Below are 27,174 nucleotides of genomic sequence, written 5' to 3'. Positions count from 1 at the left end.
TGATAAAGAAGAATTTTAGTAATTGACATATATCAGCTGCTTATTTTTTACTTTAACCAAAAAGGTGTAAAAAAATAGAATAATTACAAATAACGATTATTGTAATTATAGGAAATTCAATATTATTACATGGCAGCAGTAAATCAGGATATTTCGAAGAAATTTAAGAAAGCCTCTAGAAATCAGCGAAATGAGAATAACGGAGCTAATGTAAATGGGCGTTAAGATAAAGAGTTCCTATAGGATGTGATTTTGTGATTTTTCTAGATTGAGGTGCGTGAAGATGAAGAACAGTTTACCAAATCACAAGAAATTATTGACCTCTTAGTTGCTGCTGGGTATTTTAGAGCCAGAATTAAGGGTCTTAGTCCATTTGATAAAGTTGTTGGAGGAATGGTTTGGTGTATTGAGTCTTTAAATGCCGACGTAGATGTTGATTTGCTATTTCAAGAAAATTCAACTATTGGCCAGAAAATGTATTTGAGTTAAATATATAGATATATAACCTTTTAAAATATGTACTATTTTAGTTCATTAACTGAGAAAATCGTTGTAGTGTTACCAAAAATTAAATGTCCTTATACAATTGAACCTCATCAGATTCAGGGTTTAGATTTTATTCATATTTTTCCTGTTATACAAGTAAGTGAGTTCTAATTAACCATAGGTTGTTATAACATATATATTTTTTTAGTGGCTGGTAAAGGCATCTATGGAAGCAAGAGAAGAAAAGTCCTCTTTTGTACGCTTATATGCAATAAACCAATTTAATAAAGCATTCATGATAACTGAAAAGACTGAAGAAAAACTAAGTCAAACTTTGGAAAATTTGAAAATTGTTAATGAAGTTTATAGGTAATTACATTAAAATGCATACATTTGTGTTTATACAAACCTGTATTTTAAACAATAATGTTTAGGCCACAAAGATATTATAAAAGAAAAAATGCTCCACCCCCAGATATTTTGTCCAGGGTGCAAATTACTCTCTTAGAATATGGGTATAGAGGTAGTACAATTAAATCAACTGCTGATGATTCAAGAGATGATGAGAAAAAAGAAGCCAGAGCATCTATAGAAGAGGAGCAAGTAAGTAGATACATTTTATTTTGTATTGTGTTTTTGAGTGATTTTTAGCAGTTTTCCTTGCAATTTTGTTCTTCTAGCATGGATAATTTCTGAGTTATATTTGTTTTATTTGATGGTTTGTGTTGCTTATTTTTTAGAATAAATTAGATCAACTATCATTAAATCTTACTGCAGCAAAAGAGGTGAGTTTTATTTTAGTTTGCCTTATTTTTATGCATGTTATATAAGATAACAAATCACTAATGTTTGAAATATGTTTTAGGAAGTGTTTCAAGAAATTTTCACAGAGGAAGACAAGAAAAGGCTGAAAAATCATTATGAAATTTTGCAATCTGAACTAAAGGTATTTAATTATATTTCAACTATTAAAAAAATATATTAATAATTTTGTTAGGATGGTGGCATACAATCCAAAAATAATCAAAAGCAATTATTGCTGGAAGAACAAACCAGACTTTTAGAAACTAATATAGTAAAATTGAAACATAGAAAACATAAAGTAGAAGAGGAAATATTAAAACAAAAAGATATCCTTAGAGAAACCAAGCTAGCTAGAGCCGAAGCTGAAAGTAGTTTTAAAGAATTTGAGGAAGAGAAAAGGATGAATCCCAGTGAGGTTAAAGAAATTGAAGAATTAGTTATTTTAAAGGATAAGTTAAAAAGTGAAGAGACCCAGTTTAAAGAAAGCTGTAAACAAGAGTTAGTCAGATTACAAAAAGAAATAGAGTAAGTAAATAACACCAAAACTTAACCAACAATTTATTTCTAATGTGGAGTATTGTCTTAGAGAATTTAAACAAATTAAAACACCAACTGAACCAAATCCTCAGTTGAAAAAAGAGATAGAAAATGTATCCGAAAAGATTAAGCTCTTGAGACTGAGCTTGGCCAAGAAAAATCAGATAGTATTAAAATTACAGATGCAGTTGGATGATGTTCCTAATAGAGCTGAAATGACTCAGTATCAAAAAAGATTTTTGGAATTGTATAATCAGGGTTAGTTTGAGTAATTAGATGCTGTAATAATTATATGAATAAACATTTTTAGTTGCAGCAAAACATAAAGAAACAAAGCAATATTATAGTCTTTATAATACATTAGAAGACAAAAGAATGTATTTGAAGAAAGAGTTATCTCTACTGAATTCCATATCTGAGAATTATCCAGAGTAAGTATTAAGTATAATTCATTGCTGTTTAAATTATTTCGTTAAATATTTGACTAGTTAAACCAGGTTCCGTCATAGTTTAATCTGATATTTGTTATGAGATTTATAGAGAAAATACATATAATTAAATTTTTCTCAAAGTGAAACAAATTAATAGAATTTGAAATGAACTCACCTTTATTTTTTCAATAACAAATAATAATATAATCACTCCATAATGACATTTTCATATTTGACATACTGAAAACAAATGAGTGAAAGGCATCATGATATGGCTGATGAATGAAGAAACGACTTTTCTCAATTCAAGATGGCCAGTATGATTTTGTACAGAAGGCTGTTTTCTGATATGAGGTCGTAGGACGTTTGGATTTGAATTAACTTTAAATCGAATTTTATTTTATATCGGTATGTGTAACTTTTACTTCTGGAATGATTATTTTAAATGGCATGGCATATGTATTCTGTAGAAAATTATACATCAAGAATCAAATATATATAGCCATAATGGCATGATAAAATGCCTTTTTGTCTCTGATACATACAAGTGTGTGCATGGTTTTGACAAGTCTAATAATATATTTGGTAATCTCCAAGCAATGTAATTATAATTTTAAAAAATATGGAATTATATAAATATTTTAATTGTTTATACAGGTATTGATGTTTATTTAAATAGTATAAAATACCATTAAAGAAAATATTTTGTTCTTACGTTTTAATTAGTCAATATTACCTAAACTTATTTATTATTCAGAGCTATGATGTCAGCTAGTGCAAGGGAAGAATTTATGGGCCAGCTTCAACGAATTGTTGAAGGTGTTCAACAGAATCGCTTAAAAATTGAATTCCAAATCTCCGAAGTGAAGAGAAGGCGAGAACGGCTTAACAGTACCCTTCACGTAAGTTTAAATTAAATTTTTACTATTTTGTTGTTTATCCATATTTATTTTACATCGTAGGATCTCTTAGAGTTACAACGTTCTTACGCGGCAACCCTGAAACAACTTAGCCTCGAATGTTCGACATACGAAGCTTTACTAGCTAGTAAAAGATAATGAAGTGTGTCGTTTTGTCGGTAGTTGCGAATAAACAAACCATTGTGATAATTTTTATAAAGCTTTAGAAATATAATTATTTGGTCGAACCTACGCCATTTTTTACAATGCCGAATATATTTTTCTCGTTAGAGTCACTATAATTTTTAAACAATATTTGTATATGTAAATTTTGTTATTTAATTGTATATAAGTGCAACAATACATTAAAACAATACATCTGCTTTAATTCAAGATCAGTGTTTTTCATTCTAACATATACAAAGTCATTTATGCCTGAATTGTTATATATGTTTTATACTAACCACACAGGAAGATATCCGAGGCGCTCCCTATACCCACAACTAAAAGGACTAAAAGGTGTGTACAAGAACTAATATGAAAGTGGGAGGATGATAAGTACACATATAAAGGAACTTTATATGTGGAAGGAACAATGTGTGTGAACTAGTTATAAGTCTGGGTCGACGTCTTAGCTACACATCCAAGCTACTTTGAGAAAAATCATCGAGAGAGTTTTGATATTTATAAACGCCACAATAATCTCAATAATGGCAAAGCTTTTAAATCCAACCATATTTGTCATACAACGCTTCCAGTTTCATACACATGACAGAACGATGATCATTCCAACTCGATTTTTATTGAACTATGTTCTTGAGTTTTATTGAAGAACTAGGTAGATTTAACATGATGTAACAAAGATATGATATACAACTTATTTCTCCTTGGGAATTGTCCTTGAATATATGAATGCATTAAATATATAGAAATTTACAAATATTTTATTATATTAAATATTCTTTTTGATAAATTTCACGCTGTAGAGTATTAAGGCTTTTGCGAACTGAGGAATGAGATATATTGAATATTGATATTCATTATATATTGAATGAAGAAAAGAAATAATAAACTAGTTAGAAAGAAATGTAAACAATATTGTAAATGAATAAATCATAAACTCACACACATTTCTGTTAAAAATTAATTTGTTGTAAAAATTGAAGGTTTTTGCCTAGTTTTGCCATAATTAACTAATGGTTGGTATGGTTACTACCAAGGAGGTACTTACACATCATGAAACTGTAATTAACAACAATTGTGCCCCGATAAATTTGTGTCCTGCCAATGTTTTAAAAGTACACTTCATTTGGAATGTATTTTTATATTGTAATTTATTGAATGCCTTCCAATTAACATCTAATTAGTTTTGTCATTGGCATTCTAGTTATAAAAATTAACACTACTTAATTTTCACGAATTCAACGTATAGGAAAATGTCGTAGTAAAGCTGCAGGAACTGTACCTAAAGCTAAAAGAAACTTCTTCAGGCAAAATTTAAATAACTGACAACACGTGGTATACTGTATATAAGTTTTTGACCATGCTGTCAACCAGGATAACACGGGTCTTCGATAAACTGAAAAGATATAAATATATTTTCTCACTCAAGGGTCAACATTATAATTGTAGTGGTTTCATTTTTGGAGCTGCCCTAAAAATACATTACCTTTCTACCCGCTTGACAAAGAACAGGTTCAACAATAACATGATTTTTAAATAAATTAAATGGATAAAAGAGAACGCCCCGTAGATCACATTCATTCTCCAATAGTCAAGTTTATTTCACTAATAAAAACTAATGAAATCAGAGTTTACCAAACCGCGTTTACTGTTGAAAAAATGAACGATAAAACATCAACTGCCACTATTTTTTGTGGGTTGTTAAAAGCAACTTCTTTGTAAATCCAAACTATTAAATTGGTTACTTATATGTGATCTTTCGCTTCATGATTTAGATACAGTACTATTAAATATTTTAATATTTTTTAAAATACGTACACATATTTAAATACCGACAAAAATGGTTTTATAGAGAATAATGTGGTTCAATATTCCTTGATGACAGGACGTTAGTTAGTATTTCTTCCATAATAATTCATAACTATAACTATAATATACCCTTCGTTATAGTGAATTTATTACTTTTATTTTAAAATTTAAAAATTCAAACTTGTGTTATCTTTCTGATAACATAGCTAATTTAAATTAATTGTAAGAATGTATGATATACTATTATACTAAAGATATGTTAATATTAATTAACAATACAAAACAACGATTAAGTTATGATAATGAACTAGAACAATGATAAGAATTTTATCATATTATTTTTAAGTGTCAAGAAAAAAATAAAGTTTTACTACAATTGCCTCATTATTGGTAGAAAATATAATTGTTACAGTAAAGTGTGAATCAAAAATTTGGTTCTTTGAAAGATCATTATTGTTAAGTATCTACCTACTCAATTCCTAGAATTTCTTTTGGCATAAATAGGATGCTTACCTAAAGCAAAATTTTCTACCTGACTAATATTTGGGTTGAAAAATCGTAACCCGTATATGGTCCACCTGCATTTTATAGTTCAACGTCCTAAATTACGGGGTTACCTGAAGCGAATAAAATACCATTAGTTTAGGGATCGGTCTGGAATATATATCCCATATATTTGATAATTAAATACCAATGCTATTTGTTCTTATTTCCCTAATACAAATCGTTACTTTAATCGATACATTTGACCGTGATATGTCATAATTTTGGTCGAACGAGGAATTCGTCGAAAACCATCAACGGAATTTGACAATCAGCTGTTTAATGTCCTCTACGATTTTAACACAATACGTAATGCATCTCTTGCAGACCAATAAAACCGTAGAATTTAAAGCATGTGGTTCTGTAAGTAGGCGTGGCTTATCAGTTTGAGGGAGATTTCGTGTAAATGCGTCCGGCAGGGTCTCGATTACGTCTACTGGGCATGCGCAACATCCATTTAACGACCGGCGAGGAAACGAACGCTACCATTTTCCGTTTCAGTCCGAACTCGTACGAGGTGGAGTAAACGTTGCGCGTCATTTACTCCTTTACACCATACAATCCCTTTTATTTATTTGATAAAAACATTAACCGTCTGCATTGTTTCGCTTCCCTTAAACATTGGGACGTTACTCGTGTCGCGAAGTGTTCATTTCACCTAGAAATCAACAAATTTCAAACTTTTCGTCAGTGTTTGGACTCCAAAAACGTGTTTCCCTTTAAAATAATTTTGTGTTTGTTTTTGTTTAGAGGGTAAAAATATAGGCAACTCAAGTGTTAATAGTGTAAAGTACACTGTGTGTAAAATCATAATCTACCATTGTTTAATTTGGATTACCTATTGATTTGGTAAGTTATATTGTATATATAAGTTTTAGGTTAATCATTAGGCCAGATTAATTATTTTCCTGTAATATTTCGTTTGCCAGTTTCCGTCGCAGTTTTAATCCGGTGTAATAGAAAAATTTATCTGAACTAAATTGTACTCTCACAGTAAAGCACTTTAATTTAAATTACTTTTTGATAATTTTTTGTTATTCGTTGTGTGTGTTAATGTGTAAATACAGTCCGTAAATAAATGCCGAATTGTCAGTAACGTGGAAAATGTACTGCAAAAAACACCATTTATCCTTCATTGAATGGTCTTAGAAATTACAAATTGACTTTGGCTTTTAAATTGTATTTTAAACGCAAGGCCGAGTGGTAAGACAAAATTTAATTTGCTTAGAATTAATTATAAAAGGAAAAAAGGCTTTTGGATTTAATTCTGATATCCTTGTTTATGTTTTTTTTTGCGATTTCAATACTGTCAGGCTGTAATGTGCCACAGCCGATCGGAATGATTGCTAAAGTTTATAAAAATAATTACTTTGGTGACCCAGTATTGATAAACATTAATGCGACGTACATGACATACGTGGTTATAGTTTAACCTAATTAATTCTTTTAAGAGCAATAAATATCTGCCAAACACACTATTTTAATTTATGCTTTTCTTATATTTCATCATTGTATATAGTGTATTAGTAATTATTTATTATCAAAATTATTATATCATTATGATTGAAGTTAGGAAGGAAGTTGGTATTTGTGTTCGAAATCTTTGTTGCTTTTGGCTAAGGGATTTTTAGGATTTTACTATTATCTTACTCCTATATCTGCTGTTTTGTCATCGTTATATCCTGAAATGTTAGTTAGAAATCAAGGGTAACCAGATCAGCTTTAATCAAGTTTTTGAGCTTGATGATTTTTTTACATGTTGATTTTTTCTGAACGTATTGATATTAGTTAAACATAAAATGCGGAATTCCAAATCAGTTGACTTTAAAGTATAAACAAATACATATTAATTAGTGACGAGTATGGGAAGGTGATTTTGTTTTATTTTTCTTTTCTTTCAGGTTGAGGTGGTAGATTTTTGATTTTTATCGTTCACCGCGATGCATCCTAGAGCCCAGAACTAGTCCCGCGCCGCGGCTCCGAATTTGATGGCTGTTGCGGGGCCCAGTTACAACGCGAGGTTGCCGATGTCCGTCTCTATGAGCCTGATGCAGGGTACAGCGGGTCCCGCCGCAGCGGGGGGCCAACAAGGAGGCCTGCACGCCGCCCAGCCTTATTACCATCCGCAACACGCGGCCGCGCCAGCCCATACCCAGGAACAGGTACAACCGGATAGGCCCATCGGGTGTGGAGCTTTTGGAGTTGTCTGGTGAGTATTTTTCTTCTTTGTCTCGTTCCCGTCCGATTGGGGTTCTTCCATTATCCAACTCATACGATACCGCAGAGCTGTATTAATGTTATTGTATAGAATTTTATTGGCGCTGTGATTATCACGAAGATAATTTCGGTTTTGCGTAAACGGCGATTGAGAGCATGTTTCTTAGGTCTATAACAAATTAAATATCAGAGTATAGGCATTTTTTATTATTATTACTTTTAGTGAATCTATAATCTGTTAGTGGACAATGAGCACTTAATTTCAAAAAGATTCTAAAAAGAAATCGTTCATCATGATCTTTATTTCTTATTTTATGAATAAGAATAATTTTATGTGGAGGTACCTTATTTAGTAACTTTATTTCATGTTTTAACGCGAAATTTTGGATCATTTCGTATATCGATTTTATTTCGAGGCCATTGTGCAGCTCTTCGTTGGTTACATAGCGATAAACATTGGTAATTAATTGTAAAATTTTATTTTCGCTGCGTTTGATGTTTTAGTGCAACCTCATGTTTACACCTCATAGATCCATATTGGCATTATGATTGACTGATAAACTAATCTCCTTGATTTTAGGCCAAGTTGGAAGTATCTTCCGACTAACCAGCATAGTTGATTTTTGGGTCTTATCTGCTCTGATTTTTGTTTAATATGATATTTCCAATTTAACTTATCATTGAGATGTATGCCCTGTGAAACTTCAGCCGAAATAGTGAAGTGTTGAGAGTGCTCGTTCATGCGAGACTAAATTTTGTTTCGAAAAAATATGATTCCATCAGTCGACACTAATTCCGCGATAGCAATTTGTTTCTTTTATAAACCAAATACCATACCCGGCCAAAAGCTTAGCAGGGTCGTATTTATTTTCTTCGAATGCCTTTTCAACAGCCGCTATTATTACTCTGTGCACTTGGTCGATTGTCGGGTGGTAATTTCGAAATCCAAATTGAAAATCTGGCATTTCTATAAATTGTTTAATATGTTTTAACAACGGTTTCTCAAATAATTTTGATATTGCAAGTAGCAGCGAAAGATCCAGCTGTAATCCTGTAAGAATCAACTTGTTCTGCCAGTTTGCTAGGTTTTTTTTAAGTATAATTATTCGAGCAACTTTAAAACATTCTGGAACATGCTTCAGTGTCAAAAATGCATTGAATGTATCTATATATATATATATATATATATATATATATATATATATATATATATATATATATACACTGTATATATTTCAATAACCTAAGTGAAACATAAAAATATTGGTATACACGTTATAATTAAGAACGAATTACTCATTTTTGTTTTTATTTGTCCTGTTTTGAAATTTTTAAAAATTTTCTACCCTGTTTACTATCTCTGACTTTAATTCTATCGCATTTCAGTCAGAAATTCACTGAGCAACTTCATCATTTCGACGATGGTTGGCTCTTTGGTTACAGTTTCCTGCTTTTTTATTTAAATTTGTTTATCAGTATTTTTTTTTTGTATTTTTGTCTATGGAAATGCTGTTTCTTCAATATATTTTCAGTTCTTAATCAGATAGCTTTGCATACATATGGTTTATTATGTTTTTGATGATTAGAATGTAGTTTTTTAATTTCCTTTGAACAAAGTCAGATCAAAAGTTGAATATGTTTAATGAAGTGATTATTTCGCCATTTCTCTTGAACATGACCTAATGATTTACTTGAAATGAAAACTTCAGTTCAGTTTTTTGCCTATGATAACAAAATGTTTTTAAAAACATTGAATTTTATTTAAAAGTACGAGATTGAAATCTAAAACATATCTTTTCTGATGAAATGATAGTACAATGTATATAACCCGTTGCCGCTGTTTATCATTGTTTCATTTAATGAGAAATGATGAAACATTCATCACAGCTAACAAGCTTGGTATGTTCTATTACCACTGACTCATGACTAAACTATCGCGGTGCTGAGGAAAAATTATTATTTCTCAACTATTATTTGTTCAGACCTTTAATATATTGGCTGTAAAGTATTCGGTCTAAGTTTTTTCTTCATAACAACATTTTTCTCGAATCTTTTGGAAATGTAATCTATATTATAAAAAACTTTTACAATCTATATCAGCTTATATAGGTAAAAAGTTATGTATCATCACATAGGAAGAGCAAAAACGCTTGCGAGGTGATATACATTTTGTGTTCGTTAAATTTTGTGGTTGTAGTGTGGTACTGTCTTCAAATTAAATCTCTTAACCTTCCTACTTTTCGAGATGCCGACAAAAAGCGGGGCCAACCCGTGTTCCGACACGTCAGGATGTCTTCAGGTAGAGAAATCCTATCACAGGTAAAGATTTCAATACCGAAAAAAACTCGTCCAGGTCCAGTCTCGCTTTTTTACATGAACCAAACGCTAAAAATAAGCGCTCGAGGTACATATCATAACGTCAAATACCCACGTAGACCGTCCGTATATATGAAGCCAGAAGTTGGTAAATTGACACTTCTGCTGTAACGCGTGTTTTACAATGTAACAGCGTTTGACAGCAAGGGTGGGCGATGGTTATCACACATAGTTCGTTCAATAAAACGGTGAACTCACGTCATCTAAATTGAACGTTGCAATGTAGCCGAATTAACTTTAAGTTTTAGTTCATTCTGGTTGTAACATAACAAAATTCAAATCTATATAATATAATGAAACACAACTGTTATCAAATATATTTTATTTTAACGTTATAATACATCTAATCGAAGGACTTAAAGCTACAATTAATTATACAGTCATGACAGTTTGTAGGTTTGGTCTTTAGTTATTTCCATTCACTTTTGGAATCTTTATTCAAGTGAATAATTAAGCTGTTAATTTCCAATATTTCTAACACTTGTTCACGATTCCACTATTTGTCAATTTCTTCTTCAATATGTCTGATCGAGTTCATCTAAACTGAAGGTGTTTGTAGACAATGCTTCTTTCCAGATATCCAGAGAGTTCTCGTTTGCATAACCTCCTCGAACTGAATGTCTATTGTAATAATTCGTTGCCACGCCCCGTATAAATTCGATTGGATAGAATATGCAGTAATATGGAGGAAGATGTAATACTCTGTGGCCTTATTGTTCAGCAATCTGATCTACTTTGTATTTTTTTCAGGCCTATTTCTAAAAAAGTAAATTTCATAGAACTACGCGATCTGCAGTGGATTTTTAATTAATGTTACGGCTAACAAAACCTAATTAATTATACCAACGTTTTTCGATCAATTTTTGTATATTTTAACACTATTTTTATTATCATTTTGTCATGAGTGACCCAATAGCCAATAGAAATATCCATGTCTCATCTAAATTCACAAATTGAAGTCTTTCTTGATTTTATTATATGGTTTTAAAAATTGTATAATGCTTGTGATAGCAATGCCTGTAAGTTCCATTAGACCTCTTCGTCGGTTATTTAAATCCAATAGTATATATACTGGATACTATCCAAACTAACATTTTGCTTTGAAGTAATTGTATTAAATTATTAGGATTATATTGAGAAAATTACTCACTGTTATTAAACTGTTTTTATACATTTCATATATTTGTTCTCTGATAGAGTTGACATCAGCTGTTCTTAATTCGTCTCCCGCCTCGTATTATATTATGTTTTAATTTTTGAGATATTTTAGTGACTCTGTCCATACTAATATTCAGTGCAGCTGCAACACGCTAAAATACATTTTTAATGAAAACTGTATCAACTTAGTATGACTCAGTATAAATCAGACAACGTTGTATCTGTTTCTAACTAGAATAAAATAATAAGGAAAATATTATCTAATTCTAAAACGAATTTACAAATGCAACAGGCGATACATTAAACTACCTTGATGAGTTCACTATTATTTTCAATAGACTACATGTGCGGTTTTTGTTTTAAATATTTTTGTTGACTAATCTGTAATCTGTCTGGTGTTTTCTGTCTGTTTAAATTCCTTTGAAAGGATATTTTGTTTGATGTCGACAAATTAGTTTTTGTATGATGTACATCTATTCTATTTCCTAGAAAAATAATTCGTAGTTTTCTCCGTTTTTTTTTTGACGATATATTTGGATATTCGTGAAGGCAGGTAAACTTTTTAACTAGATGATTTATATAGGGTGTGTCATCATGTTTACAAAATTATTTTTTGCTCGGCATATCTTTCTAACTAATTCTTGTATCTGTGTATGTAATTGAACTCCTAAATGGTTGATTTTGATGAAGTTTTTCACGTATGTTTGAGGATTTTAGAATGGTTTAGATTGGTTGCGGTGGGGTTCTAGGATTTTTAAAATCTTTTAACATTTTTCGATTATAGGAACACAATCACTAATTGAATGTTACTCTGATCATCTTTAGTAGTTGTTTTATTGTCAAATATTGTCAACAAAATTGTCAAACAAAAAGTAAGTGTTTATTAACAGAGACACATAAATCAGACACTAGATAAGAATAAATAATACAATAATTTAAAATATCTATGATAGTTTCTATGGGATATTAAAACCGATTAGTTATGTCTAACTAAATTAAATCTAATATATTCTGAGAACTACGATCAATCGTTTAAATTTCAACTCTCATTGGTGACCATTACTTGTTTTATCCATTGATGGTCATTATATACATTATTCTATTTCTGATTTTGAACATTAGACTTGCTTTTCATTTTGGAGAGAGTTTGCTCCTGTTTAATCTGTTTTTCTGGTTGCCTTGATAGAGTATCTGGAATGGGTATTTTTAATAATATGAATATCTTTAGCACAACTGTAACGTTGTATGTCATAAACTGAAAGGTTTCCATATGGGGTTATATATATTTTTTGCTTTGACCATAGTATCTGGCTGACGGTGCTTTAATGACCCTTGCTTTTATATATTTGAGGAGGAAATTGAGAAGATAAAAGAGATAGCCTGCCTGTCTTCTCTGTCGCTTAATGATTTTTCTTAGTGGTCGTAATTTTTTTTTTGGACTCTTTAGATTCTAACGCTTTTAAAACCCTGGGGCTGTTCAGGGGCTAGAACAAATGTTGCTGGGCCTTTGGATTGAACTGGACTTGGTTGGCTTTGGTTGAGAAGGTTTTAATAAACTGTATATAGTTGATGACACTAAGTGCAGATTAGAAGCTTTGAATCTACCCATTTTCCCATGTTTTGAAATGAAATTGAGCTGAGATCAATTCCGATATGAAGTTTTTTATACCTACAGCCTACATTAGATATGTTTAGTACCATTTGAATTTATAAAATCAATTTTTACTGTTGTTTACTTGCATCATTTTATTATATTATATTTTCTATATTTTATTATTTTATGTTTTTACTTGCATCAATATATAAGCAGGGGAATGTGGAATAAATACATCAGTATGTATTTCCCAAAATAAAAGTTAAATTAGACTACTTAAGCTAACACCATACAAGTTCATGTGGTTTGGTTCGCTTCAGTTTTCTGTTTTTCTGCATGTTGTCTAATAATCTGTAATAGCTGATTTAGTAACCTTATTTCATGTTTTAAGGTTATCTCTTTTATTTTAGTTCAAGCTGAGAGTACCTCCCGTCTAATCATCCCGTCAGTACAGCTCTCTAACTACTGCCTCTAAATATTTGTCTTTCACGTTATGTATTTATTTTTCCGCATGTTGCATGTATGTTTTTTGATAGATATCTGATAGAGTATGATCGTTGAAAAGGCTGAACAAGTTTTTTGTATTTAAACTGATGGTCACAACAATACATAAGTCTCAGAGTTGTGATAATAAACCAGTAAGCCCATTTCTTATCTCGTACTTGGCTTTCTTCTAAGCTTTCCCTCGATCACTACTTCAAAACGTATATGTTTTAGTTCGCTTTCTTTGTATGGCTTCGAGTTCGCGGATATGGCGAAGTTAATTTTATGATCGGTAAAGATGCAATTAAATTCGGTTCGTTTACTCGCGCTGTTTGATTTATACATGTTCCAGTAAATTTTATTATCAGCCATAGTAAATAGTTACATTGTTTTTATGAATTTAATTTAGATTTTATGAACTGTAACGATATGTATATTCAAGAAGAATATACTGTTCAATAAGTTCGGGGAACATCATCTGCTAGTCAACGTAGGAAGTAGAAAACCAATATTGCTCTTTACTTTTGTTCTGTTAATCTTTTTTCTGTTTCAGAAATATTTAAATACAATACATGTTTAAAGGCTTATCTTCTGTATTAGTATCAGTTGTCATTTCAATAAGTAATAGGAATTAATTTGTGGACCCTTTTCAAATTTTTTAAACATTTTATTAAACTATTAGTAACTGTGGCAATTTAAAATGTTAGTAAACCCTGCAATGTTTGCATATCATATTCAATTTTTTATTACCAACACTTCAGTGTAAAATTCAAATCTTGCGTAAATTTTAGAATTCCCAGTAGACCCATAAAACCCATATTGACTACATAACTAAAAAACTATTTGAAATTCAAATTTTACACGTTTGAAACTGATGGTGTGTTAGTACACTATTGTAAGAATATAGGTTAAGGCTTTCTTATACATATTCCTTTGCGATCAAAAAATAGCGAGACTTTTGAAATATAACGGAAATGTTTGATATACCTGTATATACTATCATTAATTTTTACTCAAGGACTGCTTCTATTCTATTTTAATTAGTTTTTGGCGTTTTCCCATCTTGCCGGTTTCTTTCTTACCTTTCACTTTTAAAAAATAGCTAAATATAAATAAATTGTGATATAAAAACTGTAAAAAAACTAAATATATAAACTATAAAAATGTTATATAGTTATTTATAAGTAGATAAGGACTGTTTTTATGTTATCTTAGTAACTATTAGGTAAATGCTCTTGGTGAGAATAAAGGTAAAGAATCTTTTGAAGAAAGAACTTTGTACTTTTTTTTTGGGAATTCAATTATGTTAACCATATTTTATGATATTATTTCCATTCCTTTTTCAAAAATGCAAATAATAATAACTTAAATAAACTATTCTTTATAAAATAAAGGAATCAATCATTTCTATCCCTTTTTCCCTTAAAATTAGTATGAGAAGGAATTCGTACAACTCAAATAACCTAATATAATCAAATGATACTCTAATTAGTCTACTGTTGGATGAATGTTTGGAATTTCGGACGAAGTTTTTTTTTTATTTAGATTATAAACAAAAGTACAATGGACCTAAATCAGACGAATAAAGTTAAGCTGTGTGTGAAACTGTTAAATTTAAACTTGTGAATTTAAATATTTGTTTTCTTACTGTTCGCTAACATTATTTCATTGCATCGTTAGATATATTTAGTACATTCTTAATTTACAAATTAATTTCTTAATCTATTAATTTATTAATCAATACACAGGCAAGACGAGTGTGTTAAATTATACTACTTAAGTTTAGTTAAGAGTAAACACTTATACTCTATACAAGTTCGTGTGGTTTGGTTCCTTACAATCTTCTGGTTTCCTGGGTGTTGTCTAGTAGCTTGAAACATGAAATGAAATAGTTTGAAAAAACGTGAAATGGTTTTCAGGCAAAATCTTGGATATTTTCGTAAATCCATTTGATTTGGAGGTTATCGTGTAGTTCTTGGTTGGTTGTGTATTCCATTGCAGCCTCACATTTGCACCCCATAAGTTCAAATAAACTTATACTGATAAACCAATATATTTGATTTTACAAGAATAGTTCTTTGATTTATTTTCAGTCAGATGTGCACTGCTTTTTCTTTAACGTGTTGTCTCCAGACCGTTTACGAATTTTGTTGATTGCCACTCGTAATTTTCTGCAGCTTTAGGCAGTGATACATTTTGCCATAATGACTGGGGCATTAGTAAATGTTGCAAATACTTTTTCTTTTGTTATTGGGTTATCAGCAGTGCAGGAGTGGTTCCAAGACACTATCCTGGGGGTACTGCAACCAAAATAGGTTTAAATGTTGATGCTATTCGTTAGAAACGTTTGCAAACTTGACGAGTAACACTATTTTTTGTTGTTTCAATCATCGTATCAAAATAATATATTTTTATTTGAACATTAAATGTAATCGAACCCATTTATTGAATCTGTATTGTCAAATAACTCCTGCGGTCGTTCACACGATCTCTAAACCAAGCGCACCTCGTCGAACACAAACAGTCCTGTCGCAACTACGAGAGATAACGCGCCATTAATCTTCGTAATTCGAAATCAGAATTTTATGTTTAATTTTTCCAGATATGTCGGTTGAACGGTATCGATTAACCTTCAGGAGGGGCTCCTTAATTTTTTTAAAATTTCAACAAAGGGGAATTTTCGCACATCGCCTTTAAATATCGAAGTAAATTAGGATCGCTTTGTTTGCCATTGATATCTATATTTAGACGTTAAATTGTACATTTCTCAAGGCAACGACCTTAGGTTGGTGGTTTGTTTTTCTCTTCGGGAACATGACGTTCCGTTCGAATTTGATTTCCTTATTGATTGATTTGATCCATTAGTGTGGCGGTATTTGTAACAGGTCAATTGAAAAGTAGCCGGCCTGACACATAGATGGTGCTACTAGAATTAAATCTATATGAATGTTCGTCGGGTCGGTCAGTCGGTCGAAATGTGTGGCTGCCGCTGCAATTATTTGTCAGAACACTTACTACTATTTTTGGAAGGAATTTGCACGAGAACTGAAAACATTGGTTGAATAAATACTGTTTATTTCAATGTTAAATGATATATGTGGTCGAGGGGAGAATTGAAAGGATATTAGGTTAGGTAGAGGAAGTACGGTAGCGCTGTGGAAATGGTACTATTACAAGGGGATGGAGAAAAGAAAAGAGAACGGGACGTCGTCGTTATGGTCTTTTATCGCCTGGAACTGCATGGTACCAATCCACCGGCGTTGCCAACCTTTGTACTTGCTGGTGGTGAATTCGTGGTGGCCTGAAGTGCCGTGGCGGTCGCCGCAAATCTATATGTTTTTTAGTTAGCTCTAATCCTCGAACGATGCGTGTATAAATTTGACAGCTGTCGGATCATTAGTTTGTGAATTATAGCATTTTAAGTGAAGTAACTTTTGTCATTGTGAAAAAAATGGGTAAAAAGGAATTTCGCGAATTGATAAAATATTGATTTTTGAAGAAAAAAAATACAGTTGAAGCAACTTGGCTTGATGCCGAGTTTCCGGACACTGCCCCAGGAAAATCAACCACCAAATGTATGCTAAGTTTAGACGTGGTGAAATGAGCATCGAAGACGGTGAACGCAGTGGACGCCCAAAAGAGGTTGTTACCGACGAAAACATTAAATTGAAATTGAATGAAATAGTAGACACTCTAAAGATATCAACTGAACGTGTACATCACATCATTCACGAATATTGATGACAAAGCTTTGTGCAAAGTGGGTGCTGCGTGAGCTCACTTTTGATCAAAAACAAGGACGAGTTGATGATTCGGAGCAGTGTTTGAAGATGATCAAGCATAATAAACCCGAGTTTTTGCGTCGATATGTGACAATGGATGAAACATGTCTCCCGCTCCAAAGTGTGGGAAAATGCAACAGTCAGTCGGCTGGCATGGTTATGGCGTCTGTATTTTGGGATGCGCATGGAATAATTTTCATTGACTACCTTGAAAAGGGAAGGACCACCAACAGCGACTATTACCTAGCGTTATTGGACCGTTTGAAGGACGAAATCGCCGAGAAACGGCCGTATTTGAAGAGAAAGAAAGTGCTACTTCACCAAGACAATGCACTGTGTCACAAGTCAGTGAAAACGATGGCAAAACCCATGAATTGTGCTTCGAATAATTGCATCCTCATCCACCGTAATCTCCAGAATTTCCCCCCAGCGACTATTTCCTGTTCTCAGATCTCAAAAGAATGCTCACTGGGAAGAAATTTTCGTCGAATGAAGAGGTGTTCGCCGATACTGAGGCCTATTTTAAAGCAAAGGACAAATCGTACTACAAAAATAGTATCGAAAAGTTGGAAGATCGCTATAATCAGTGTATCGCCCTTGAAGGGAATTATGTTGAATCAAAAAAACTAATTTTGACCAAAAAATGTGTTTTACTATGGTAGGCCGGGGACTCTTCAATTGACCTGTTATGGATGTTTTGTTTGTTTATTGTTAAATACGCACATTTTCGTAACTCCTTAATCAATGATCATTATTTTTGGGAAGATATTTTTACGAATGTCTTATTTACATTTTTGCAATATATATTTGTTAATAAGATTTTACTTTTGTTGAAAAAGCCTCGAGCAACATATAATAGTGACCTTTTACTCCATATTTATTATTATTCAGTATTCTGCTTTCTTTTTATCATTGGTGGTTTGGAAAATCCTGAGGCTATACAAGTATTTGATTTTGAATATATTACTCATCTATTTATAGTTGAACGAGCAACGCGTCACTTCTTATGAAAATAAAATGGAGCGATTCGTAGATACCTTCAAAATATAAATATTTTTTAGAGATGGAATTTGTAAATTGCCAGAAAGATGGAAAAAAGTAGTGGCTATCTATGGGCAATACTTTAAACAAAATACATTGTATCGATTTTTCACAATGAAGTTTGAAATAAAAAAAAATCTTCAAAACTTACTTATACGATTGACCTCTATTTTTATGTTGTTATTTTATCTACAAATGTTATATAAGTACTGTCCTTTTTATAATATTTTTTTATTATATATAAAATCGTCATATTTTATTATTTTAAAAAAGTAACCTTCGGTAATATTTGATGGGGACCTTCGGTATAATTTAATTTATAAATATTTTTATAGATTTAGTTTATAGGTGATGTTGATATTTATTGTTTTTTTTTTGCATTTTTCAGTAAAATATAAATTTCAATTAAATTTATAAGCTTTTATATTTTCCAATTTTTAGCAGAATATAGTAATGTTCTTTTTAAATTTTCTTTTCTGTTTTACTATATCTTTATTTTACTGGAAATTGTTTTTTAAATTTTTTATATTTTTACCGTACTTACACTGAAATTTATATTTTTAGGTTTGATGATAATAAGAGCATTTTATATTTAAAATTTTTTGAGGACAGACTATATTATTTTTTATATTAGCTTGACCTTTATTTTTACGTTGACATTTTTGCAGATGTTTTATTAGTAATGTCTTCTTTACAATATGTTTTTTTGCTATTTATAAACTTTATCAGGAAATTTTTAGATTTTTTGATAAAATAGCCTTCAGTAATATTTAATATGTTAATCTATTTATAGGTGATGTTCGGTTTATTGTGGTTTTGCTTTTATCTGCAAAATACAACCATTTTTTTAGTTTTTTTAATTTATTAATATACAGGATAGTAGCCTTTTTAAATTTACTAGACTTTATTTGTATTATATTTTTATTTCGGTGGAAACGTTTCTTATTCATTGCTTGCCTATATATAGGCGCAACACATTATTTCTTATAACAGCTTGACCTTTATTTTTGTGGTGATATTTTTACGTATGCTTTATGAACAGTATGACCTGTTTCTAACAAAAGTTCTATTATTCGGAATGTTATACTGGAATTTTTATCATATTACAGTGTTTACTGTAGAAATATTGTCCTAATATTTTAAAAAGTATTACAAGCCTGCTTTTTTGGTAATTTGTTCTATTATCATTATGTTGCAGGGAATTTCTACAGTTTTACAAGTAAATGGTTTTAATACATCTATTTATAAATATGATACATTATTTCTTATAATAGCTTGACCTTTGCTTTTGTGTTTATATTTCCACAGTTACCTTATTTATGGATATTTTTTTTTGAAATACATTTTCTGGAAATGTCCAGCCCTAAAACGATCTCTTACGTCGCTTTCTTGCAGTTAAACCTCTTAATTTCTCATGTTCGAACTTCTAATTTCCTTCTTTCTTCTTACACCAAGGTGCTGTTTGTTAACTGTTTTGAAATCACTACGTTGATACTTTCAATGCAAATGGCGTTTTGTTGAGTCGTTATGCCACATCTTCATGAAATATATATCCTTTACTTTAGCAGTGTGACTTATAAAGAGTAAATACATATATTACCTTATGTGTTATAGATTCTTCGACAACAATAACAAATGTAGTATGTAGTCATTTATGCAACAAAAATATATTACAGTAATAGTTATATATTTAGATTTGTTTTTTTTTCAATAGTCGTATTATCACTTGACATTCATATGATTCTGATGGCAAATTAATAAAAAAATTAAGTTGGTTAATGTTATGACCAGCCAGTTTACCTGTGTTCCAAGACCTTTCGTATTTCTTTTATTGTGTATATTATATTGTGAAGGCGATTTGCCATTCCTTTTTACAAATGATGAACCGGTCTTTTCTTGGAAACGGTTCTCAAATGTTTGAGATTTTTAAGGATATTATATAAGTCCATTATAGCAAGTGTTTCGCTATATCTTATTCCTTTCTGGCTTTTTCGCTGAAGAAAACACGCCATTTACAATAGGTAGTTAAAATGTGTTTATTCAAAGTATTGGCCATTTAATTCTGTACTTTTACTTAATCGTGCCCATCTTTTAGACAATTTATGGATGCCATCCCTGTTTGTCCTTAGCAAAATCATTTATCGATCCGTTTTATAACTTCTTCGAAATTGGCGAAGCGCTCCTCAGTAAGCATGTGTCCCATGGATGCAAAAAGTTGATAGTCGGACGGAACAAGGTCTGGAGAGTACGACTGGTGCGATAATATGTCCCATCCAAGTGCTTTCAATGGTTCCTTAACCGGCTTTGCTTTATGAGATGGCGCGATATCATGCGGTAATATCACTTTTCCGTGTTTTCCGGTTCTTTCTGGACGTTTTTTGATCAATACATAGTTCAAATCGATAATTTCTTATCGGTAGCGGTCACCATTAACTGTTTTCCCCTATTTCTGTGCTCATAATAGGTTGTTAATCGTTTATTAGATCACATTTAACCTTTTAGCCAATTGTTTTTGAGTTTGGATCGAGTCATCCTATAACTCTTGCAGTTTCGCACTTTCTAACTTTTTCGGCCTACCAGAACGTTCTTTGTCTTGCACATCGATATCACCACGTTATCGATAGTTTGCAGGATAGAGTTGTTTTATTTTTTTTTACATTGATACATGACAACAGTGTCGACTAGTACTAATACAAGCCGAATTTTATAGGCCGATTCGATAGTGTTATGCTAATCAGCAGCAATAAGAAAAGTGAAAGGAAATACTCCGAGTTTAAAAAGGATCTTACGTTTTTAGAAACTGAATTTGTTTGAATACGTTTGATGACGTATATTGGCTGTTTTATTGGAAGGACTATAATAATAACATTCTCCGATATTTGATCAATACATTGTTGATATGTGTGCGAATATTGAAAGCGATTACTATACACTAAGTTTAAACAAGTGAAGTTTCTTTCTATAGTTGTTAGTAGTTAACATTTGATTATGTTATCATCAGTAACATACATGGAACAACTGATATCGATAATATCGGTACCGCATATATTCTTCCATCATCATATACTGATGTCCTCATATACAAGAGTATATTCAAGACGCCACCATTTTGAGCGTTCATACGTTCGACCAGATCTGTTTATCACATTTACGTGCAATACAAACTGAAATGAAATTAAAATTTTGGACTATAAGCCTAAATTTGGCACATTATTTTTAAGGTCGCGGTTAGGACGGCAAAATTGGAAGTAGTCGACTGAAACAGTTGATAGTAAAACGTAGTCAATTACTATAGTTCCCAGCGCTACTTTTTCCTACAATAACTCGGAAAGAACAGATAATGCGGCCTATCGGCCGTATTGATTTTAATTTTTGACGTTACTACCGAAGTAACCGACGAAGTTTCGGCAACCCGGGAGTTGGCCGGACGGTTCAACAGGTCGTCTCACAACAAAGGGATGGCAATCAACCGTCGCTTTCCCTCGTCCGCCCTCCGCCGCCCCCGTTTCCGCCACTCATCGCGCTGATGACCGGGACAAAGAAACCCGAAAATAACGTGACGTCGAAGATGGCGCGCGGCCACAATACGCGCCCGTCCCAGCGGTTCTCTTCGGGTCCCTGCCGCGGCCGCTCTCTGGGTCGATGTCCTTGCCGTGGTATGATATACTTTGTATTTTATTGTGTTTTACCTTCGGTGGTACACTGAACCTTTGCATGCTCTCCCGGAGTCGTCGCACCGCGGCGTGTTCTTTTTTCTGTGTGCTAGTGTGTGTGCGTGCGTCGTCGCTTGTCTTCTTTTAGGTCGACGGTCCCGTTCCCATTGGTGGTACGCGCACGTGCATCCCGACCCGCCGATCTATTTCGAGATGACGAGAACGGTCATGCTTCGGGTACTGCTTTTCCGTACTGGAACATCTACATCTGTTAGTGGTTTCAATTGCTTCAGAATCGATCGTAGTTCTGTCAGTACCTATAATACGAGGGTCACTATTTATATTTCGGGAATAGGAAAAAAATATAGTTAAGCTGCGAATATATTTTTATTGTTTTTCAAAGTACTCGCCACGATGATCGGTACACTTTTGCATAGTCTTAAACCAATTTTCAAAGCCTTTATTCCATTCCTATTGAGGTACCTTCAAAACATGATTTTTGAACGCTTCAATAGCTTCTTCGGGCGATTAAAATCGTTGACCACGCAGTTTATTCTTCACGGATGGGAACAAAAACAAGTCATTGGGTGCCAAATCAGAGCTGTACGGTGTAACCCATCAGTTAATAATCGATGTTTTAAGTGCTCAAATAGTCTCTTGTTTGAGCCGATGTGTGGTAGCTCGCATTGTCTTGATTAACAACAACCCGGTGTCTCTTGTTTGTTTTCCTTATTTCACCGAAGACTTCTGACAAACAAATGGTTGTGTACCAATCAGAATTTACTGTTCTAAGATCCTCGAGAGGCACTGTTGCAATATGACTAGTTTTCCCGAAGAAACAGGCCACCATTTTCTTTGAAGTGCTTCGTGTGCGAACAACTTTTGTTGGATTTGGTTCATCTTGGAATACCTATACAGTCGATTGCTGCTTACTTTCGGGCTCATACGAGTATATCCATGATTCGTCAGCTGTCACGATTTTACAAACGTCTTTCGAAGCACCACGATTGAATTTCTTAAGCATTTCTTTGTGCCAATCGATACGAGCCTTTTTGAGCGATTGTCAAATTGTGTGGGATTCAACACGAACAAAATTTCGCACAGCTAAGTGTTCATGTAAAATATATTTGCTGGTGGAACTAATGCTTAGGGATGCTCAAACTCACAATAGGTGATATGACGATCTTGCTTAATCATTTCGTACACAGCATTGATGTTTTATGGCACAACAGCCGATGTTGGACGGCCTTCACGAAACTCGTCGGACAGCGAACTACGACCACGATTGAATTCACTAAACCAGCGATATACGGTAGTTTTTAATGGAGATTCATCGCCAAAAGTCAAATTAAGTTGGTTGATGCACTCTTGTTGTGATAATCCACGTCGAAAATCGTAAAAAATCATCGCACGAAAATGTTCACGAAAACTAAATATAAAATAAACAAATAGCGTCCGTGCGACAAAATGTTTTGAGTACGTATATCGTCAAAAATGTCAAACTTTACGATGGAACCGTCAGATGGACTCACATGACAACAGTGTTGCCAATTCCCGAAGTATAAATAGGGGCCCTCAAATGTTTATTTGATATTAGATAAGCTTAGTACAATCTTAATGTACACCTGTGAACACCATGTGGTCGAATCGCGAATAATATCACTCTTGGGTTCACTTTGCGAAATTAAATGATGTTCTTCTATAGCAAAATCGCTTTTATTGCTGGCCATTGATGAAGACGAAGTTCTTAAGACATTTTTTATACTTTACGTAGACAAATCGGCAATGGATCACTGCCCATATGTGGAACTGGCTTTAATACTGATGACACATCAGGATATTTATACGCTATTTTTGCATATATATCTACGATATTTATTGAGCAACACCAGCAATTATGATAAATGTTTTTTTGTTTTCTCCATATCGTTGGTACAGAAAACGAAAAGTATACATTTTCACCAAGTGAGCAGTTGTCCAGAATAGGTCTGCACGCATTACAAAACAATTTCGGTATCCATGGGTTGCCAGTGTTCTAGAGCTAGAGCAAAACTTCTTTTCTAGCATGGTGTTTATTGAGGGTTAGCTAAAATATTTAATTATGTAATTCATTTTTTTAATTATGTGTAAGATCATTAATTCTAAATCTAAATTTCGTTTTGATGCTGGTTGCTAAATGTGATGTACGATAGTTCTGTCAGTATTGATAACATATTTCTTACGGATAATTAATGAGACTTCACATTATCTCGATTGAAAACAATTTTTTTGGTGAGTATACAGGATGGTTACAGATTGGTTAATCGGTTTTTGTTTTGTTTGGTTGAATGACTGTCATTGTGTAGAAAATTTTTATCAGTACTCAAAGAACGAGCGCTTCGTTAATTTATAGTTCTTTTTTCGAGATAATCACCACTAATCGAAAGCCTCCACAATATTTTCAATCTGTGTTAAACAAAAATTGCTGGTTACCAATTTTGCTGAATCTATCGAATAGAGGAGAATTCAAACTTCAGTTCACCCAATTTTGCAATATAAATTGGCGGTTTGTGTTTACCATTGAATTCCATGTGTTGACTGTTTTATTGGAAAGACTATAGCTATTAATAGTTTATAAAATGGCAACGTCGTAAATAATACGAGAACTGCCGAAGTTAATCGAGTTACAGAACTTTGATCTAAGGGTCAAATAATGTAAACACCATTGTTTTATTTCGTTTTACCTCCATTCACTGAGCCATGTCTATTTACCCTAAATTATATATATATATATATATATATATATATATATATATATATATATATATATAAAACAATGGTGTTTACATTATGTGACCGTTATTTATTGGCTATATATTTTATGGATATATATATATAGGTAATTTAAGGTATATAACTACCATGAAAAAAACAATCAACCTGACATATCTGTTTAAGGCTAAGCGGGAATGCCATATTCACATTCATCATATAATCTGGATTTATCACTGTTTATCATGATTCGTTTCTATCTTTACAAAATTCTGTATTTAATACGAAAAGAAAATAGTGAAATCGATTTAATTAAAAAAATATTAAAATATGGTTACGAGGAATATGCGTAATTTAATAAAGCCTAGGGTCAATGCATACGACGCTGATTTCAGTTGAGTATCGTCATATAACGTCGGGTTTTCAATGATTATGGCCGAATAAGAATTTGGAATCGTCTGAGACTGCCAGATAACGGAACGTTAACATGGGTTTGACGTAAAGCTACGCCCACTGTGTGTTAAGTAAACTTTACGGCCACAGGAAACCACCTAAAATTTCGAGATTGTAGATAGTATTTAGGATTTCTTGAGTGGATGCCTTCACATATAAAGACAAACAAATAAACTATATTAATGGGATTAGGGAGACATGTTGGGAGGTTATTTATAGTTTTCCTTCTCGTTCATGCATACCAGTATAACAGGTCAATTGAAAAGTCCCCGGCCTGACACATAGATGGCGCTACTAGAATTAAATCCGTATGTTTTTTAGTTAGCCCTAACCCTCAAAAGAGGCTTTTATAAATTTGACAGTTGTCGGATCATTAGTTTGTGAATTATAGCATTTTGAGTGAAACAACTTTTGTTATTGTAAAAAACTGGATAAAAGGAATTTCGCGTGTTGATAAAATATCGCCTTTTGAAGGGAAAAAATACAGCTGAATCAAAAACTTTGCTTGATGCCGAGTTTCTGGACACTGCCCCAGGAAAATCAACCATCAAGGATTGGTGTGCTAAGTTTAGACGTGGTGAAATGAGCACCGAAGACGGTGAATGCAGTGGACGCCCAAAAGAGGTTTTTACCGGCGAACACATTTAAAAAATCCGCAAAATGATTTTGAATGACCGTAAATTGAAATTGAGTGAAATAGCCACCTTAAAGATATCAACTGAACGTGTAATCATATCATTTACGAATATTTGGGTATGAAAAAGCTCTGTGCTAAGTGGGTGCCATGCGAGTTCACTTTTGACCGAGATCAACGACGAGTTGATGATTCGGAGCAGTGTTTGAAGATGTTTTTGCGTCGATATGTGATAATGGATGAAATATGGCTCTATCATTTCACTTCGAAGTCCAATCGACAGTCATTCGAGTGGACTGCACACGATGAGTTCGCTCCAAAGCGTGGGAAAACGCATCATTTGGCTGGCAAGGTTATGGCATCGGTATTTTTGGACGCGCATGGAATAATTTTCATTGACTGCCTTGAAAAAGGAAGGCCCACCAACAGCAACTATTACATAGCGTTATTGGACCATTTGAAGAACAAAATCGCCGATAAATGACCGCCTTTGAAGAAAAAGAAAGTGGTGTTTCACCAAGATAATGCACCGTGTCACAAGTCAGTGAAAACGGTGACAAACATCCATGAATTGCGACTCCAGCGACTATTTCCCGTTCTTAGATCTCAAAAGAATGCTCGTTGGGAAGACATTTTTGTCGAATGAAGAGGTGATCACCAAAACTGAGGCGTGAAACTGAAGCAAAGGACAAATCGTACTACAAAAATGGTATCGAAAATTTGCAAGCTAATTTTGCCAAAGAAATGTGTTTTACTATGGTAGGCCGGGGACTTTTCAGTTGACCTGTTACATTCGCTAAATTTATTTTTTATTCGCCTTATTATTCGTTTGCATAGTGAAGTAAGTGTTTTTATAATATGCTCTTCTTTCTTAGGTTTAATTTTTGCTAAAGTTCTCTTTGTTTCCGAGAAGCGACTGCCTGCTTTGATGGGTAGTATAACCTTGTTTGGAAAGGCGGACCCAATATATTATTCTACGTCGACAAGGGATAATGGGTGCAGGGTTGCCAATACTATTTATCGAATTCCTTAATAATCCAGTTCAAATTCCCCAAATTGGGGAGAAAATGTTCCTGATTCCCACGTATTTCCCAAAAAATTATCATAAACGTTTAAATAATGTATTTTTTATCTTTTCGTAATATGGAATAGTTATCAGGTAGTTAGTTGTTAATTTTAGACAGCGTTTTCAAGAGATTTCCTATCTCTGATTTCGATTTATAAAGAAGGATGATGACTGAAGTAAGGTATTGAAATGGGCCTGGACTATCGATATTATATTTACGATGAAATGTCAAAATCCTCGCATTTTCAACGCATAATATCCGATTTCAGTAAAT

General features: G+C 32.7%; 2 protein-coding genes across 7 annotated transcripts in view; both read left to right on the top strand.

The window, feature by feature from the left end:
• On the top strand, positions 1–3,550 carry fidipidine (coiled-coil domain-containing protein 93). 2 transcript variants are annotated; one of them, XM_076397222.1, is made up of 12 exons: positions 1–210; positions 268–476; positions 531–642; positions 695–855; positions 921–1,089; positions 1,227–1,271; positions 1,352–1,432; positions 1,484–1,815; positions 1,877–2,085; positions 2,138–2,258; positions 3,016–3,160; positions 3,221–3,550. In XM_076397222.1, the coding sequence occupies exons 1-12, from the start codon at positions 130–132 to the stop codon at positions 3,314–3,316; spliced, it is 1,761 nt and encodes a 586-aa protein (XP_076253337.1). In that variant the 5' UTR covers positions 1–129; the 3' UTR covers positions 3,317–3,550. The 2 variants fall into 2 exon arrangements, with proteins under 2 accessions (XP_076253337.1, XP_076253338.1); XM_076397223.1 differs by lacking the exon at positions 1,227–1,271 and having other exon boundaries at positions 33–210.
• A 2,626-nt stretch (positions 3,551–6,176) lies between these two features.
• nmo (serine/threonine-protein kinase nemo) overlaps positions 6,177–27,174 on the top strand; it is a 326,764-nt gene continuing 305,766 nt past the window's right edge. For all 5 annotated transcript variants that reach the window (XR_013004631.1, XR_013004630.1, XM_076397228.1 and 2 more), the window contains exons 1-2: positions 6,177–6,541; positions 7,594–7,901. Coding sequence is in view for 3 of the 5 variants with exons in the window: in XM_076397228.1 (XP_076253343.1) it covers positions 7,681–7,901 (221 nt within the window). In the remaining 2 variants the exon portion in view is untranslated. The remainder of the gene's footprint in view (positions 6,542–7,593; positions 7,902–27,174) is intronic.

Source organism: Rhynchophorus ferrugineus, unplaced genomic scaffold (genome assembly GCF_030347505.1).
Source record: "Rhynchophorus ferrugineus isolate W39M unplaced genomic scaffold, kcgeb_rfMv2 rfM2, whole genome shotgun sequence".
In the NCBI taxonomy this organism is placed as follows: Eukaryota; Metazoa; Arthropoda; class Insecta; order Coleoptera; family Curculionidae; genus Rhynchophorus; species Rhynchophorus ferrugineus.
This window is presented reverse-complemented; position numbering and strand designations above follow the sequence as displayed.